This window comes from Varanus komodoensis, unplaced genomic scaffold (assembly GCF_004798865.1).
Source record: "Varanus komodoensis strain SLA01 unplaced genomic scaffold, ASM479886v1 scaffold14_1, whole genome shotgun sequence".
Taxonomy (NCBI): domain Eukaryota; kingdom Metazoa; phylum Chordata; class Lepidosauria; order Squamata; family Varanidae; genus Varanus; species Varanus komodoensis.
In genome coordinates this window covers 26,741,525-26,757,153 of record NW_025335438.1, presented here as the reverse complement: position 1 = coordinate 26,757,153, position 15,629 = coordinate 26,741,525, and the positions used below count along the sequence as shown (strand labels likewise).

At 39.8% G+C, this 15,629-nt stretch overlaps 1 protein-coding gene and 1 long non-coding RNA gene across 5 annotated transcripts in view; one reads left to right on the top strand and one right to left on the bottom strand.

Moving 5' to 3' along the window:
• The window catches only part of YES1 (YES proto-oncogene 1, Src family tyrosine kinase), a 39,763-nt gene extending 34,815 nt beyond the window's left edge, over positions 1-4,948 (top strand). For all 4 annotated transcript variants that reach the window (XM_044423867.1, XM_044423871.1, XM_044423868.1 and 1 more), the window contains exons 9-12: positions 883-959; positions 1,297-1,450; positions 3,462-3,593; positions 4,266-4,948. In XM_044423867.1, coding sequence (XP_044279802.1) covers positions 883-959; positions 1,297-1,450; positions 3,462-3,593; positions 4,266-4,474 — 572 coding nt within the window. In that variant the 3' untranslated portion in view covers positions 4,475-4,948. The remainder of the gene's footprint in view (positions 1-882; positions 960-1,296; positions 1,451-3,461; positions 3,594-4,265) is intronic.
• On the bottom strand, positions 1,686-15,413 carry LOC123020323. The gene is made up of 4 exons (XR_006414053.1): positions 15,252-15,413; positions 13,545-13,579; positions 4,156-4,362; positions 1,686-3,102 (listed from the first exon to the last, which is right to left on the bottom strand). It is a non-coding gene; the product is annotated as an uncharacterized LOC123020323 (long non-coding RNA).
• Between the last annotated feature and the right edge of the window lie 216 nt (positions 15,414-15,629).

Below are 15,629 nucleotides of genomic sequence, written 5' to 3'. Positions count from 1 at the left end.
TCTTTGCGTGCATAGCATTAGCAAATGGAACTTGAATGGTCTTCAGTTGTGTTCTTGTTATATATGAAAGATACAGTAAATACTGTTCTACAGATTCTACATAGTACAGGAAGGAAAGTAAAGAGGCCAAGTCATCCTAGTAGCAGGATTCTTTATAGCCTTGAGAGGCATTTGGCACTTTTTCCAGTGCAGCGTCAAAACAATATTGGAAGAAGTAGTGGTGCATGATCACTAGTCAGTGGAGCTGATACATCCACCTTGTTAAGGTGTAGAAAACTCCATTTAAAAAGTAGTGCTGTATGGCCCAGGAACAAGATGGTGTCAGGTACCACTTTGACATATTCTGAAGCAACCCTACCTAACCACTGCACAAGACATGTTAGATGTATCAATATTAAGCTTATATCCATTTGCACAAGTCACTTGTTCATTATCACATATTTGATAAACATTGGCACATAAACCTGTGGAGACTGTTTCTGTTTTGCAAGTCCCATGTTCAGCTATTAAATATAAGTTGCTACAAATTAACACTCTTATTGTGTTAAATCAAAGAAATTCTATTTATATTAGCATTATATTTTTATTAGCATTATGTTTTATTATATGTTACTTCCTTCATACTGATTCTACCATAATTTGGTTTTTTAATTTGTGCTTTAGCAACTGCGATACAAAAAGCAACTTTTAAAGCTGGGCCAAAGTAAAACTGAAAAATCATTTCTATATTTGACTTAAAGGAGAACTGTATTTTGGAAAAAAGTAATATCTAGGATCACAGATTTGCACAACTGGGAAAAAAACAGTTTAAAAATTCCTTTAATGATTCCTTTTACAAGTTACCAACTGTACCTAAATTAATGCACTAATATCTTTCTGCAGGTAGCTTACTAGACTTTCTTAAGGAAGGAGAAGGGAAATATTTAAAGCTTCCGCAATTGGTGGATATGGCTGCTCAGGTACTTGTTTAAAGCAAGGGAAGTTGTGTTGCTGGATTATTATGTTATAACATGGTGGCATCATATAAAATGTAGAATAGAACAAAACAGTTGTCTATTCTAATTCATATATTGTTTTTAAATTTAGGATTATTTAATTCTGTTGCAAAAAATAATAATGACTACTGTATGTGTTTGAACAGAAAATATACATGGTTGAATCCAAAAGTGGTGAGTATATAGTATAAGTCTTAAGTCTGTAATATGTAAGTTTACATAGCTAAACAGAAACATCCATTTTCATTAGCATATGTTTGGTGAACTGAACACTGTTTTGTTTAGATACTTTTTTTTTAAGATTGCAGATGGTATGGCCTACATTGAACGAATGAACTACATTCATAGAGATCTCCGGGCGGCAAACATCCTTGTGGGGGACAACCTAGTGTGCAAAATTGCAGACTTTGGCTTAGCAAGGTTAATAGAGGACAATGAGTACACTGCCAGACAAGGTACATTTGATATGTTTACCACACAAGCCAACAGAGTTAAAGTTCCTGAATCAATACATAGTATCACATCTCTGTTTCCAATCAGTACACGCCAATTTAATGAACATTGCTTTATTTGTAATATTCAGTAAATGATGCATTATTCCTAATATTCTACACTTCCTTCAGGGGGCGAGGTGTGCATGTTCCTCATCAATGACCCACTTAACAGTAGTTCACAGAAGCAGACGCTATGCATTGTTCTGTAAAAGTGGTTTATTTAGCATGCTCTGGGACTTAGAATGTGATACGTAACACATCTAAGGATGTGATTATCAGAAAGTCCAACACAGTTCTGAAACTCAGTCTTCTGAAGTTTTACATAGAAGATCCGACCATCAGTGTTCCTAAGGATAAAACCTTAACCTTTAAAAAACCAACATTGTTCCAGAATAAGTCATTTAAAGATTCATTTCCAAGTCCATTTCAACAAATGCATTATAACACAATTGGACATGGTTCCATGAAAAGCAGTGCAATGAAGGACATCATTAGCAAACCCAAAAATAACATATCTGAAAGAAACTACCTATTAACAAAGGCACAGTCACTCAGATTATAGCAGGTGTGATGAATTTTTTAATGTCTCCCCTGCCCACGTAGAACATTCAGGAGAATGTTATAGATTAGCCTTCTTCATGTGCTATTCTTCTTCGTACTTGGGAGTTTTTTACAAGGTATTTTAAATACATCTGGAGTCTATTGTATGCCTTTTCTGAATGTGTAAGTAGAACAACCTTGGTCTCTATAACTGTAGAATTAACAATACGTCATCAGATGTTTCTCATTTTGCAATCTCCCTCATAACACAGCACTGACTCAGTAGACCTCCTCCACCATCAGACTTAGAGCTTTGTCCTTGAGCGCAGCAAATATGACTTGGCAAGCCAGGCTATTCAAGGAGAGATAGTCTGTGTGTGAGAGAGAGTCTGATTTTTTAAAGTTATTTGACAAGTAAATACAGAGGAAAAAAGTCAGGTTCAAGTGAGAGATGAGGCCAAGGCTTCTTCTGAACCTAGAGCTGAAGAGGAGATAATCTTTACTTATTCCCAGCCTCAAAGGGAAGAGCCATAAATAGCCTTTGCCTTGGAGATGAAGGGACATGGACTTCCCTCTGTGCTTATTGAAGCACAGTTGCAGAGCATCTCTGAATCCTCTCCTGCTCTGAGCAAGAGACCAAGGGGCACACTTTGCCTGGGCATCCAGTGGACATTCTGAGCTTGGATCACCAAGTAGGTGCAACCTTCTTCTGGCCACTCCTTTTTGGAACTACTGAAGGGCAGGAACTTGTATTTTGCCCTTGCCAGCTCCAGATGTAGAGATGGAAAGAGGAACATTTATGCTGTATTTAAACCTAGCAGGAGGTCCTAATCCTGGAGGTCAGGGGATCAAGCAACAAATTTTCACTTAGCTAGTAATCCCAGGTCACTCTGTTGATCCCTGCTTAACTTTGACAGCAGTATATGTTTGTAAAACAGCTTCACAGTTGGTCATAACATGGAAATACACCAAACAATAAAATGTTATTCTTTTGAGTTTACTCGATTTTCTACCTACTTTCGATCCACTGATCCAAATCCAATCAGATTTCCTGTCCACTTCCAATCCATTTTCTGGAAAATAAGGATACAAAACTTAATTCTATTAAATATGCTAACCAGTTCCTTTCTATAATATAAGGAGCTTGGATAGTGTGCAAGTGTGAACTGAAGAGCTAGCAATCTTAGGCAGCCAAACTACTCTGCATTGGCATTGTTGACTTCCTGGCTAATTGTACCAAAACTATACAAAATAAATTAAATATAAACAGTACTATCATAACAACTGGTTATGTTGAAGGATTCTCAGTATATCCTTCCCCACATGAGATGTATTAATAACATACTGCTTCACCAAAACATTCTTTTTAAAAAATTATAAATAATTAATATTAAGAAGAGTGGTTCTTTTGTATTCTTCTCTCCTCTTTTAGGGGCCAAATTTCCAATTAAATGGACAGCACCAGAGGCTGCTTTATATGGTCGGTTTACAATTAAATCCGATGTCTGGTCATTTGGCATTTTGTTGACAGAGCTCGTAACAAAGGGTCGTGTGCCATATCCAGGTAAAATAAGCACAATAACAGGCCTTCATAAGAATGTCACAACCAATGTCACTGCATTTTCTGTCAGTATCTGCAGTGCAAAACTAGACTACACTGGGGAGGTTTTTACAAATGAAAAAATACCAGATTATTTCTGTAATATTATCCAGTTGTTCTCCTATATGTAAAGAACAAAGCCTACAAACTGTAAGATGTAAAAAGCTCACTTCACAGTGTTTTTAAAGTAATAGTTTATTCCCACCACCCACCTCTCCCTGCCTTCTCACTGCACATATCTACTCCACACACACACAGACGTGCACGCGCGTGCCAGGCACAAGAAGGGGATCTGCATGGGCAGATGTTTATCAATGGCTACTCGTCTTAATGGCTATATGCAACGTCCAGTTCCAAGGCAGTATGTCTGTGTACACAAGCTGCTAGAAAACATGACTGGGTGGATGCTATTGAACTTGAGTCCTACTTGTGGGTTTCCTGCAGGCATCTGATTAGCCAGTGTGGGTAGAACAGTAGACTAGCAGGATCTTGGGTTGAGTCAGCATGGCTCTTTTAGTATTTTTACCTTATTTTGGGTAAGTTTGTTGCTCATTGGTAAAGAAGAGCACTGACAGCTTCGTGAAAGTTCTTTCATGTTGTTGACTATTAATGTTAAATCCTGTTGTACAATTCTAGGCATGGTAAACCGAGAAGTTCTGGAACAAGTAGAACGTGGCTATAGAATGCCTTGTCCTCAAGGATGCCCAGAATCTCTCCATGAATTAATGAAACTCTGTTGGAAGAAAGATCCAGATGAAAGACCAACATTTGAATATATTCAGTCATTCTTAGAAGACTATTTTACTGCTACAGAACCACAGTATCAGCCTGGAGACAACTTATAAGCCAGTCAACTACATACCATGCACATATCTGCCAAATGTAAAATATTTTCAAAAATTACTTTGCTGATTGGAAGAACTCAAAGGAAAGGAAATCACCATTTGCATGCTCTTGATGGCTAGCAAACTGGAATTTCAAATTATGGTTGCACAAAACCACTTTTTAAAGTGTTTTACCCAAATGTATCAATGGCACAATATTTTTCTCCCTTATTATGTCAGGGCCCAAAGGAAGCAGATAGAGAAAACTGGGTGGTAAGCAAGCATTTTTATTGCCAAGAATGAAGCTGCTAACCTTTTTCTTTTTCTCATCTGGCATTTTAGCTGTATTGCTAAAGGCAACATGAACAGTTAGATAAACCTGTGAATGGAAATGTTTAAGGAATAACAAAGAATGCTTTCAGGACCAAACAATTCTAATTTTCTACAATGTCCTGTGTCCAGAATGAAATAAAGTTTTTTTTCCTTTAAAATTTAGATCAATGCAGCCCTGATCTTGAGATTTTACACTGATTTAATTAAAGTAGGAAAAGTATTCTTTAAAAAAAAAAGCAGATGATTTATGAAAAACTTGATTTAATGCTAGACCTCAGTAGTGGAACTGAAGAGCATAATGCACTGTGTTGATACTTTATTGATGTAACTGGAAAGTAGCTTACGGAAAATAGTGTAATTAAGAATGATGAAGGTAATTACAAAATGAGTTCATGTTATTTTCAAACTTGAAACCATGAAATGCAATCAGAGGGAAAGAGAAAGTCTACTTAATCTTTCAAGATGCAACCTTTCAGAGTGAATTCTGAAACAATTCTGTGTTTTGGGGGACAGATCTGGAAAAGGGAGAGATGTGGTAAATATGTATGAATGCTTCCAAAATGTCTTGAGTTCAGGGATTTGCATAATTGCACTTCTGCTTTTCTTGAAAAGACACTCCTATGTTTTAAAGGCTGATGAAGGACCCAGAAGATCTGACCCAGACTTGAGCTTCTGCAAACAGCAAGATTCTTTCTGTTGGCAGAGGCAGTTGACTCACACTTTCCTGGAGATTCCCCGAACCCTCCTGAGTGCATATTTGAGGATATAGGGAGGGGGGAATTTGTAAAACGTCCCTCTCCCCAGTTCTACCTACAGGATCATCTCATTGCAGAGTACCACTCCACAGTTATGGATACAGTCTAATATATTCACTGTTTGGTTAATTACAAGTTATAAATGGACTGTCAGCCATGCTCTCACATAGTTCTCAGAATGACTGCAACACAACAGAATTATGCCAGTAAGCTGTTAGGTGTTTTGTTGTTGTTAGTCGCAAAGTCATGTCCAACCAATGGCGACCCCATGGACAACATTCCTCCAGGCCTTCCTGTCTTCCACCATCCCCCGGAGTCCACTTAAGCTCACACCAACTGCTTCAGTGACTCCATCTAGCCAGCTCATTCTCTGCCGTCCCCTTCTTTTGCCATCTATTGTTCCCAGCATTAGGCTCTTCTCTAGGGAGTCCTTTCTTCTCATTAGGTGGCCAAAGTATTTGAGTTTCATCTAAAGTATCTGGCCTTTTAAAGAGCAGTCAGGGTTGATCTCCTCTAGGACTGACCGGTTTGATCCGCTTGCGGTCCAGGGGACTTGCAGGAGTCTCCTCCAGCACCACAATTCAAAGGCCTCAATCCTTCGGCACTCAGCCTTCCTTATGGTCCAGCTTTCACAGCCATACATTGCAACTGGGAAAAATATAGCCTTGACTATATGCACTTTTGTTGGCAGGGTGATGTCTCTGCTTTTTAGTATGCTGTCTATATTTGCCATAGCTTTCCTCCCCAGGAGCAAGCGTCTTTTAATTTCTTGGTTGCAGTCCCCTTCTGCAGTGATCTTGGTGCCCAGGAAAATAAGATCTGTCACTACCTCCATTTCTTCCCAATCTATTTGCCAGGAAGTGAGAGGATGGGATGCCATGATCTTAGTTTTCTTAAGGTTCAAGCCAACCTGCATCAAGAGGCTCTTTAGTTCCTCTTCACTTTCTGCCATTAAAGTGGTATCATCTGCATATCTGAGGTTGTTGATATTTCTCCCAGCAATCTTAATTCCAACTGGTGATTCATCTAGCCCCACCTTTCCCATGATGTGCTCTGCATATAAGTTAAATAGGCAGGGCGACAGTATACAGCCTTGCCAAACTCCTTTCTCAATTTTGAACCCATCAGTGGTTCCGTGTCCAGTTCTCACTGTTGCTACTTGACCCACATATAGGTTTCTCAAGAGACAAATAAGATTGTCTGGTACTCCCAGCTCTTTAAGAGCTTGCCACAATTTGTTGTGATCCACACAATCAAAGGCTTTAGCATAGTCAGTGATCAGAAGTAGATGTTTTTCTGGAACTCCCTAGCATTCTCCATGATTGTATGTTGGCAATTTGATCTCTAGTTCCTCTCCCTCTCTGAAATCCTGCCTGTGCTTCTGGTAGTTCTCAGTCCACATACTGCTGAAGCCTAGCTTGTAGGATTTTGAGTATAAGTTTGCTAGCATGTGAAATGAGTGCAATAGTGCGGTAGTTAGAACATTCTTTGGCATTGCCCTTCTTTGGGATTGGAATGTAAACTGCCCTTTTCCAATCCTGTGGCCACTGTTGAGTTTTCCAAATTTGCTGGCATATTGAGTGTAGCACTTCTACTGCATCGTCTTTTAAGATTTTGAATAGCTCAGCTGGAATACTATCACCTCCACTAGCTTTGTTGTTGCTCAGACTTCCTAAGGCCCATTTGACTTCACATTCCAGGATGTCTGACTCGAGGTCAGTGACCACCCCATCATGGTTATCAGGGACATTAAGCTCTTTCTTGTATAGTTCTTCTGTGTAATCTTGCCACCTCTTAATCTCTTCTGCCTCTGTTAGGACCCTGCCATTTTGGTCCTTTATCATGCCCATCTTTGCATGAAACGTTCCCTTCATATCTCCAATTTTCTTGAAGAGATCTCTGGTCCTCCCTATTCTATTGTTTTCTTCTATTTCTGTGCACTGTTCATTTAAGAAGGCATTCTTATCTCTTCTAGCTATTCTCTGGAATTCCGCATTCAATTGGGTGTATCTTTCTTCTTCTCCCTTGCCTTTCGCTTCATTTCTTTCCTCAGCTATTTGTAAAGCTTCCTCAGACAGCCATTTTGCTTTCTTGCATTTCTTTTTCTTTGGGAAGGTTTTAGTTGCTGCCTCTTGTACAATGTTGCAAACCTCTGTCCATAGTTCTTCAGGCACTCTGTCTATCAGATCCAATTCCTTAAATCTATTTGTCACCTCTACTGTATATTCATCAGGGATATGATTTAGGTCATACCTGAGTGGCCTAGTGCTTTTCCCTACTTTCTTCTGGTTAAGCCTAAACTTTGCAATGAGAAGCTCATGATCTGAGCCACAGTCAGCTCCTGGTCTAGTTTTTACTGACTGTATAGAGCTTCTCCATCTTTGACTGCAGAGCACATAGACAATCTGATTTTTGTGTTGACCGTCTGGTGATGTCCATGTGTAGAGTCGCCTTTTGGGTTGTTGGAAAAGAGTGTTTGCTATGACCATAGTATTCTCTTGACAAAATTGTACCAGCCTGTGCCCTACTTCATTTTGTATTCCAAGGCCAAACTTGTCTGTTATTCCGGTTATCTTTTAGCTTCCTACTTTAGCATTCCAATCCCCCATGTTGATAAGGACATCATTTTTTGGTGTTAATTCTAGAAGGTATTGTAGGCCTTCATAGAACCGGTCAACGTCAGCCTCTTCAGCACCAGTGGTTGGGGCATAGACTTGGACTACTGTGATGTTGAATGGTTTGCCTTGGATTCAAAATGAGATCATTCTGTCATTTTGGAGTTTGTATCGCAGTACTGCTTTTCCTCCTCTTTTATTGACTATGAAGGCTACTCCATTTCTTCTGAGGGATTCTTGCCTGCAGTAGTATACCTGATGGTCATCTGAATTAAATTCACCCATTCCTGTCCATTTTAGTTCACTGATTCCTAAGATGTCGATGCTCAGTCTTGTCATCTCGTTTGACCACATCCAGCTTGCCTTGATTCATGGATCTTACATTCCAGGTTCCTATGGAGTATAGATCTTTGCAGCATCGGACTTCCCTTTCACCACCAGATACATCTGCGACTGAGTGTTCTTTCAGCTTTGACCCAGTCGCTTCATTCTTTCTGGCGCTACTAGTACTAGCCCTCCGCTCTTCCCCAGTAGTATATTGAACACCTTCTGACCTGAGGGGCTCATCTTCCGGCGTCATACCTTTTTGCCTTTTGGCACTGTCCATGGGGGTTTCATGGCAAAGATACTGGAGTGGGTTGCCATTTCCTTCTCCAGTGGATCACGTTTTGTCAGAGCTCTCTGCTATGACCTGTCTGTCTTGGGTGGCCCTGCACGGCATAGCTCATAGCTTCATTGAGCTACGCAAGCCCCTTCGCCACGACAAGGCAGTGATCCATGGAGGAGAAGCTGTTAGGTAAGGAAGGGAAATTAAGATATAAATTCCTTCAAGTCCCACTGACTGGTAAGATTTTTTTGGGTGGGGGGATATGCATGTAAAGCCCCAATTTCTAGATCAGATAGCCCATGTAATTTCCGATTCAGCTAGTGATAAGAGTACAGAAGTCTTCATTCATACACACACACACACACACACACACACACACAGCCCCTAGTATATTAGGGAGTTAGATTTACCACAACCTCTGACATGTCAAGCAATAAAATCCTATCGCCATGGTTAAAATCTACGAGTTACACTACAATATTTTGCACTACAAAAACTTTCTGTGATAATTAAAATCATTGCCGTATTATCGCACAGATTTAATTCTAGCACAACTATTCAGGAGATTTTGTGTTCCCAGAATGATTTTTTACACATTTTGTGCAATCATATTGCATTTCCCCTTAAGTTGCATTTTCCCTTATCCTCTACTCTAAAAATTTAAAAGGGCTTTATATAAAAGTAATTATGGGTAATGCAATTTTGTTGATGTAACAATGCAAAATGCCAGTAAATTATTCTGGTATCGATTGGATTTTAATTAAAAATGGAACAATTCATTATAACAATATTTGTACAGTAAGGATATTTCAAAACTAAATGAGCTTGTTCATGAAAAAAAAGATTATGTATTTTAAAAAGGCCTACAAGATTAGTTTCCATATCTATTTTTTCTTTTTTAAATTGCATTTTACCTCAAGACTTTGATGCGAGCTTATCTTAGCAAATAAGAACTCAAGACTGACACACACTTTTTATAAATAGACATTTTAAAATGTAATTATTTTTATAAAGCATGGTGTTAAATTTGTTTTGCAGGGTTTATTTGAAATTAAATTCAGTGTAATTACAGAAGCTTATTTTTAAAAAATAATTTGATAGGTTTTCAAATTGCTGTTAAGTCTTCATAATGGAGACATCACCTTAAAGCTCTGAAGTATTGTAATCTCAATTACATTGTTTAATTTTTTCATTCTTAACAGATTTGAACAGAGTTCATCTTGTGAATGCCATGATTTAGTTTTAAGATTTTTCATAGAGTATTAGAAATGTTTCCAGAAAGAATTTAGTCCTACCTTTGTATCAATTGAGCATAAGACACTCCATAAAGCTAAAAATCTCCACGAGAACACATTCTGTACTATCCTTCTACCCCATACTGATTTGATGTTAAAGATTACTTTGTTATACAGGCATGAGGCACTTTGTTATATTAACGCGCCTTACTAATTTGTATACTCCTTGTTGGTTTTTGTGATACAAACCCATGAGTGCAGGTAGTACTTGTGGATACTCTCCCTCTCCTGGTCCTTTACCAAACAGATCAGAAATAGATGGTGCCTGAACTGTATTCCTTATCCCAAATAAAAGGTAAGGAGGAGTGAGAGGACTCCCTAAGTAGATCAGTGACCACAGAGCTAGTTTTGTGTGCAGAACTCAGGATTTCCCTTCTTTCTCCCACAACTGTGAGCTATGTTGCTGAATGTGGAGTTTGCACCCCATAGCAGCCTTTTGCATGAGTGATGGAGATTATTTTTTAAAACATGAATTGTCCCATGCTGGACTGGGAACGATAAGCACAATTAGCTAGGAATTTCTACACAATCCCCAGTTGAAAAAAAATTGGATGCCACCCTTTTCTTGTGTGGCTCCTAATCCCTGTTGATGGGACTTGTGAGGGAAAGATCCTGATAGGTTGTGCCACTGTGTATAATCTGTCAACCACTACTTTCATGCAATTTCAGTTTATTTTTAATGTAATTTTATGTTGTGTCCCATGTCTTCTGCCACAATCATATTCTTCAGTCAATATTGTACAGGCAGTCCAAGCATCTCCAATGTATAGAAGTGCCACTGTATATTAAGACTGCAGAACTGCTAAAATGCTGTTTTCTAAACATCAAAAATGATAATGCAATTTTTACTTGTTCTCAACTACTTTGTTGTATTTTCAGCACTTCCTGTACTGTAATCATTGTTAATCATTTAAGAATGATTTTGATATTTTAATGGAAACAATTATGTAACATTTCTGATCAAAACTGTACTGCAAGCCTTGCCTAACAGTTTTGTTGAAGCTACTTTGTGTGGTAACTTTTTTTTGGTTTGGTTTTCCTATCATGCTGTGTTCACAAGCTTAAATATTTTTTAATATTTTATTACTTTTGCATAATTAAACTTCCCAAAGTGTAATCACTGTGTAGTGACAGTTAATATATTGTGGAAATTTAAACAGAACTCTGTTCCACTATTTATCAGTTCTGTTAGTCATTTAACAGTGACTGGTTTCAGACAACTTGATAATCTCCTGTCAAAAGTTGAGTATGGGTTGTTGCTGAATCATGAGCTTGCTATTGAAATGTATATCCCGCAGTTCATAACCTAACAACAAACTATAGGTTCTCTTCATGGTATGCTTCTGTTTAACAAGCCATGATTTAGTAACATGGCTGGGTTTAGAGAGCACAAGAACCCATGTTACAAAGAATCCATACACAGCCCTTGAGTTTGAGTTTCGTCGTCCGATTTCAGAGAGTGAGTGGAACTTCAATTTTTACTTGATAAATATCAAATTGTAATTGTTCCCTGTGTACCTGATATGGAACCTAAAAATACCAGATAACTACTTATTAGGCTTGGTACAGTGGTACCTTGGCTCATGAACGCCTTGGTTCACAAACAAATCGGGTCATAAACAAAAATTTCTGAAAAATTTTGACTTGGGTTGTGAACATCACTTTGGGTGGCCACCAAGATCACAGCCATCTCCCCCCCCCCCCCCCCCCAGTGGGGAGATGGCTGCGATCCCAGTTGCTTTCGTGCAGGGAAGACGTCAGAGGTGCGCTGCTGCAGGAAAGACAGGAGCAGCAAAGCAGAGCCTCAGGGGAGATGGCCAAGATTCTGCCTGTCTTCCCTGCAGGAGTGTGCCTCTGATCAGGCACGCCTTCCCTCCACGAACGTAACTGTGATTGCGGCGATCTCCCCACCCCCAGCACACCATTTGCGCCCATCTCTCCCTCCCCCAGTGTGCCTGTGATCACGCCTGTCTCTCCCCCCCACCCCCCAGGGCGCCAGGATGACAGACACATGCAGGGATGACAGGCACGATCTCGGTCGTGCTGGGGTGGAGAGGGGAGATGGCCACAATCGTTGTTGTTGTCACTTTGCTTCACATTTTTCTGATTTAAAAAATGGTTACAGAACGGATTAACCTTATTTACACTGAACCTTATGGGGAAATTTAATTTGGCTCACGACCAATTTGGGTCACGACCAGAGTTCTGGAATGGATTAAGTTTGTGAGCCAAGGTACCACTGTATTTTCAGATTTTGCTAGACACCAGTCCTCCATAGAAGTATCCTAAAAACTTTAAATGAGAAAATTATTTTTTGCATATAATAATGTTCAAAGGTCACTTTCAGTAGCAAAAGTATGCACAAAGTATTATTCTCTCATTTTAAAGTTTCTAGTAACTCAAATTTACATAGGTAGACTATAGTATTACAGAAATGTGAGTAGTGGTAGCGAAATAGAATACCCTATATAATAGTAATTAGATCAAATATTTTGCAGATATGTCTGCTTTAAAAGATCAAACCAAAACAATTATTTGGATTATAGGACTTGACCTTAGCAAAGAAATGGGTGCTGGAGCTGAATTTGGACATGAGTCCTACTCCTGTATCCCATATTGCACTCTTGCCTTCTATTTGGTGGAACAGCCAAGGATATGAAACCAGTGCGAGGTCTGTTTTAATTCCAAAAATACAGCCTATTTAGATCAGTAATGAACTCAATTTGCATAGGATGACAAACTCCGATTTATCTGATTTTAAATTAAGCAAATACGTTCAGCAAAGTATGGTGAAAATGTATTCTACTGTGTCCCATGAACAATTTAGGCATCTTGTATCATTAGTCACTCTTGGGGTTGAAGGATAATTCGACTTCTTACGTGGGTCTCAGTCATTCCAGCAAGTCAGTTAAATCTCCAAATTCATCTGTTTTGTTTGTCCAAAATGTCTACCAAAGGTATTTTAAAAAAAATTCAGTCCAAGGACCATATTCCAGTTTAAAGACTCTCTTTACATGCGTATTTAAGTGCTGCACAAGGCCAAATGCAAATACTGAGGCAACTTCCCAGCCAACAAAATACCCCCACGGCTGCATACACACACATAGCCAGATACAGCACACACATGCAGGTAAAATTTCTCCAAAGTATTATCTCTAATTAAAAAGCTATTTTACCAAGAAATAACTTTAGCATATACAATGTACAATGCCTTTCAACTGTTAACATTTTGTATTTGTTTACTGTATATTAAAGAACTATTTCCCCCTTCCTCTTCACAGTAATAACTAAAAAAAAAAAGATACATATTAAAAACATGCATCATAGGGTTACAGCTACAATTCATACAATTAGTACCCCTTCTGGCTTGCTCTAAGAGGTGTTGAGTCTATACAGCTCCCCAAATCCACCCAAACACTATTTTCCCCAAATTGCCCTACTTCACATCAATCTGTCCATGCTCCTGTTCGCATTTCTTCAACCCACCTCTCATGTTTCAGTGTAGACTGGATTTCCAGTACCTAAAAAACATATTTTTAGCAATTGTTACCATTTGCCACATAAGTCCAATCACCTAAAATTCAAACAAATACAGCATAACTCCCCTAAAATTGGTAGTTCAGTATAATGCTAACCCTGGAGCAAGTTTTAGCACAAATGGGAATGATTACTGGGCAGATCCAAATCAGGTGAGGTGGATGTGCATGTGAAGATCAATATCCGTGTCAGTCCATTTGAAAGCTGAGCCAGGATCAATCAGCAACAAGGCCAATTCCCAATGAGGGAACCTGGATCAACAATCAGTGCCTATATTCCACAGCCAGTCAAGCTGCAGTAATCACTGTTATATCTTGTTTGATCTCATCTTGTACACTGATACCAGCTTTCAGCTGATCAGTGAACACTGCATGCCTAATCTTCCCCCTGTGAAGGCTTCATTCAACTCCTAGCACACAGATTTTCAGCCCCTTTCTCCTTCATAAGAACTCTTCACAGTCTAGCATGTGCTTTATTATGTTGCATATCAATCAGGTTCTCCTTAAATATTACATTCCAAATCTCTCTGTAATTAGTACCCATAGTTGAACATATTTAATATTGGCCAAGTCCAGCATTTGTTGTCATACAACTCAAACAAATATAAGGATGGATTTATTCAGTTTTAAATTTACTTATTTATTTAAAGCTTTTCTATCCAGTCCTATTACAAGAACTCTTAGGATAGTCATACAATTAAAAAAAATACTTATGTTGCTTGATTAAGCAGCCACTCCTTCAGGCTATTAAAACCTTTGTGATTCAATGGAGTCCTACTTGTTCCATTGCCTTAAAATTCATTCCAAGGAAGTGTTCATAGGACTGCTCTCTCACACCCTCCTTCAATAGATCAGTACTGATAGCTCAGTCGAAATCGGGGTGGCCAAACTTGTTCAACCGAAGAGCCACCTATGAGAAGGATCAGGAGCTTGAGAGCTGCAGAAAGCAGGTGGAAGCCACAAGGTAAATGAAGAGCCACGTTCAGCTCCAGAGCCTCGATTTGGCCACCCCTGCTCAAAATTAAGCAGACAGCCGATTCCTTGCATTTTCTTCAGCCCCCTCTTGAGTAACCTAACCACACTTGTCCACAAGAGGAGGAAACAGATGATAAATGGGCATGTTTCTCCTCTTAATAATCAGGCATTACTTTAAATGTACATCTAGCAAGTCCATCTTTTCCTGTATCTGTTTTGACTGGAGAGTTTTAAGTATTTATTAGATTTAGATCTCACCTTTCTCCCATTGTAGAACTTATGGTATCCCCACCACCACCACCACCACCCCGCCCAAGCTCAGACCATCCCCAGACCTGTTTAACTCCAACGTGGATGGATGCCTTATGCACCTGCAAGGTGAGCAGCCGGCTGGATCCTGGGGTCAGACTAGATGGCCCGGGACCCAGGAGACCCCTTCTGACTTGCTCTGTTTCTATGTTTCTACGTGAGGCCTTTGTTCCTGGACTCCCCCTCCACTACTCCCTCGATTCCTGAACTCCCCTCCAGAGTTCCTATCCGAAACAAAGTCCTGGGCCTATTCTAGAATAAAACTGCTAGCAACACATTAAAATATATCTTGGCCCTTAAAATATCCCTCCCCAGCCTCGCATCATCCAAATATTCTTTTAAAAATTCAGGAAGGGTGCTCGTATTTACGTACAGCAAATCGAGGTTGGAAAATGTTCACCTCGCCAGGACCCTTTGAGTCTCCTAAAGCGGAGCCCCAACTTTTACTTCCCTCTGACCTAAGCCGGCGGTCCTAAGCATGTTTCGCTCAAAGAAAGGCGAAGAGGCAGCCGTGCGGGCACCTGCTGAAAGTTGGAAGACTTTCTTCGGGCTAAACCCGGACAAGCATGCGCTCTCCGTACGACTCACCCCGGCAAGGCGAGCGCGACGCGCGCTTAGATAAAGCCGCCACGCGTCTCCTGCTGCGTTGCCGAGCCGTCCCCTTTTCGCCCTCCTCCCCCGGCTCCTCTCCGCCTCCCCCGCCCTCTCCGCGGCAGGCCGCCTGTTGGATTAGCGCCCCGCCCCGCTAGCG